At 34.9% G+C, this 2979-nt stretch overlaps 1 protein-coding gene across 3 annotated transcripts in view; it reads right to left on the bottom strand.

Moving 5' to 3' along the window:
- LIN9 (lin-9 DREAM MuvB core complex component) overlaps positions 1 to 2979 on the bottom strand; it is a 75977-nt gene that overhangs the window by 41331 nt on the left and 31667 nt on the right. For all 3 annotated transcript variants that reach the window (XR_551077.1, XM_008580790.1, XM_008580791.1), the window contains one exon: positions 2463 to 2564. Coding sequence is in view for 2 of the 3 variants with exons in the window: in XM_008580790.1 (XP_008579012.1) it covers positions 2463 to 2564 (102 nt within the window). In the remaining variant the exon portion in view is untranslated. The remainder of the gene's footprint in view (positions 1 to 2462; positions 2565 to 2979) is intronic.

Raw genomic sequence — 2979 nt, 5'->3', positions numbered from 1 at the left:
AGTAATCAAGACAGTATGGTATTGGTGAATGAATAGATAAAGATCATTGGAACAGAACAGAGAGCCCAGAAATACATTCATATAAATACAGTCAACTGATCTTCAACAAATGCACAAGGGAAATACAACGGAGAAAATACAGTCTTTCCAGCAAACAGTGCTGAAACAATAGGACATCCACATTCCAAAAAAAAAAAAAAAAAAAACTAGACAAAGTCTTTACACTCTTCACAAAGAGGTAACTCAAAAGGAATCACACGGGAGGGTGTGGTGTACACAAAACTATAAAACTAGAAGGTAACACAGGAGAAATATCTCAATAACCTTGGGTTTGGTGATGATGTTTTAGATATGACACCATAGGCATAATCCATGAAAGAAAGAATTGATGAGTTGGACTTCATTAAAATTAAAAACTTCTATTCTGCAAAAGACACTGTAAAGAAAATGAAAAGACAAGCCACAGACTGGGATAAAGAACTACTCTCCAAAATATACAAAGAACTCTTAAAACTCAACAATAAGATAAAAATCTAAAGCACTGACAACACCAAATGCTGACAAGGAAGTGGAGCAACAAGAACTCTCATTCACTGCTGGTGGGAATGCAAAAATGGTACAGCTACTTTAGAAGACAGTTTGGCACCCTCTTACAAAATAAGCATGCTCTTAACATAAAATCTGGCAATCACATTCCTTTGCATTTACCCAAAGGAGATGAAAACTTATGTCTACACAAAAATCTACATGCAGATGTTTATGGCAGCTTTATTCTTAATTGCCAAAACTTGGAAGCTATCAAGATGTCTTTCAGTAGTTGAGTAGGTAAGCAAACTGGAATATTACTCAGTGCTAAAAGGAACGTGGAGGAAGCTTAAGTGCACATGACTAAGTGAAAGAAGCCAATCGGAAAAGGCTACATATTGTATGATTGCAACTATATGACATTTTGGAAAAGGCAAAACTATGGAGACAGTAAATAGATCAGTCATTGCCAGGGGTTAGCAAGGAGGGATGAAACGGTAGAACAAAGATTTTTAGAGCAGTGAAACTACTCTGTATGATACTATAATGGTGGATACATGTTATTATAAGTTTGTCAAAAAATGTTCACTATCAAGAGTAAACCCTACTGTAAACTATGGTCTTTGGGTGATAAATGATGTGTCAATGTAGGTTCGTCAACTGTTAAAAAATATACCACTCTGGTGGGGGATATTGATAGTGGGGGACACTATGCACGTGTGGTAGCAGGGAGCACGTGGGAAATATGTACACCTTCCACCCAATTTTGCTGTGAACCTAAAACTGCTCTTAAAAAAAAAGTCTATTAAATTTTTAAAAATCAAACATAAGTATCAATAAAATTATCAGTATTTCAGACATAGTGCATTGGTATTAGCTCTGGCTCCCTCTGCTTTTGGAAATTTCTGGCTCTCTCTCTCTCTCTCTGTCTCTCTCTCTCTCTCTCTCACACACACACACACACACACACACACACAACTGGCCAAATATAATATATTAACTTTGTTTTCACTTCCACCATTTAAAAGAATAAATTTAAAAAACAAACAAGTACCCTATTTGTGAAGAGGATAAGTCTTGGTTCTTTTCATATTTTCAACCTTTCATATAAAAATATCTTTACCTACCTTTGGAAGCCAAAAGGCATAAGAAATTTTATATTGCAAAGATAATTAACAGTACATGACTGAGGAATACAGAATGCTATACACACATACATGTAAACACAAATTACGAGACTTTTCCTCAAAATAATATCAACTGCAAAAGGCAAACACTGTGTATATTATAATTAATTGTTATAAACATTTTTATTTATAAAGATCGTATCTATTCCAAGCCAAGTAGTTTTCATGTTCAAAAAGGAAAAGAAACAAAACATAGACTATAATTCAAATTAAACAATTTAATCTAATTTTCAAAACAAACAACATTACATTATTAAGAGTCAGACTATTCAGGACTTAGTGATTAGACACTAAGAAATCTAAGTACTCACCAAGCGAATAGCTGTTTCTAGACTCAGAAAAGAAATAAAGTTCCATATAGCTAGCCAAGACATCATAACTATTGAGTTGACTGATAATGCATGATGTGCCGAAGTTACTAAATAAAAGCCTTCATATTTACTCAAGTTATTAACAGATAACTATTCAGAATTTCTCAGAACACATGCTAGAATGTTTAAGTCCTTAAAATAGCAGAATATTAAGAACTAAAACCCAAGAAAAGCCCAACAAAAAAGACCTTTAAGACTTTTTTGGCTGTTATTACTTTTAATTTCAAGTTTTATTGGAAATAGAGTTCTTAAAACCTATATAACGATTTAAAAAAACCAATACATAAAAATATTTGGTCCTAGAAAAATTTTCAACATTAATAATACAAAAGACATTGAGTTTTTAAAGAAACAGAAAGACATTCAGAGTAATTCTTACCACTTGAATAAGAAATTCTACTGGAAAACCACCTAATGTTTCAGTGTCAGAGCCAGAAATTTTACTTTTCCAAGGTGACTGTCCTAATAAAGGATCATTATCCTACAGGAATAAAAAAGAATCATTTAATCACTGAATGTTCAAAAGGAATTATCTTAATTTTAGACAAAGAGAAAATTCTATTATAATTAATACTATATTAAAATCTAATAAAAGGGGCTGGCCCGGTGGCTCACTGCGCTAGTGCGCCGCTTGGGAAGCGCGGTGGCGCTCCTGCCGAGGGTTCGGATCCCACATACAGACCGGTTCCCGCTCACTGGCTGAGCGAGGCGCGGGGGCAACACCGAGGGTTGCGATCCCGTTGCCGGTCCTGGTCCGGTACGGGGGCAACACTGAGGGTTGCAATCCGTTGCCGGACACAGAAAAAGACAAAAAAAAAAAAAAAGATTTGGCAGTTCAAAATAATGTGGGTACCTCCTGAAGTTGCTGTAACAGATGTGTATTTCAAAAGGAAATA

Source organism: Galeopterus variegatus, unplaced genomic scaffold (assembly GCF_000696425.1).
Source record: "Galeopterus variegatus unplaced genomic scaffold, G_variegatus-3.0.2 Scaffold2162, whole genome shotgun sequence".
NCBI lineage: Eukaryota > Metazoa > Chordata > Mammalia > Dermoptera > Cynocephalidae > Galeopterus > Galeopterus variegatus.
The sequence above is the reverse complement of the archived record's forward strand: the minus strand, read 5'-3'. Positions and strand labels throughout refer to the sequence as shown.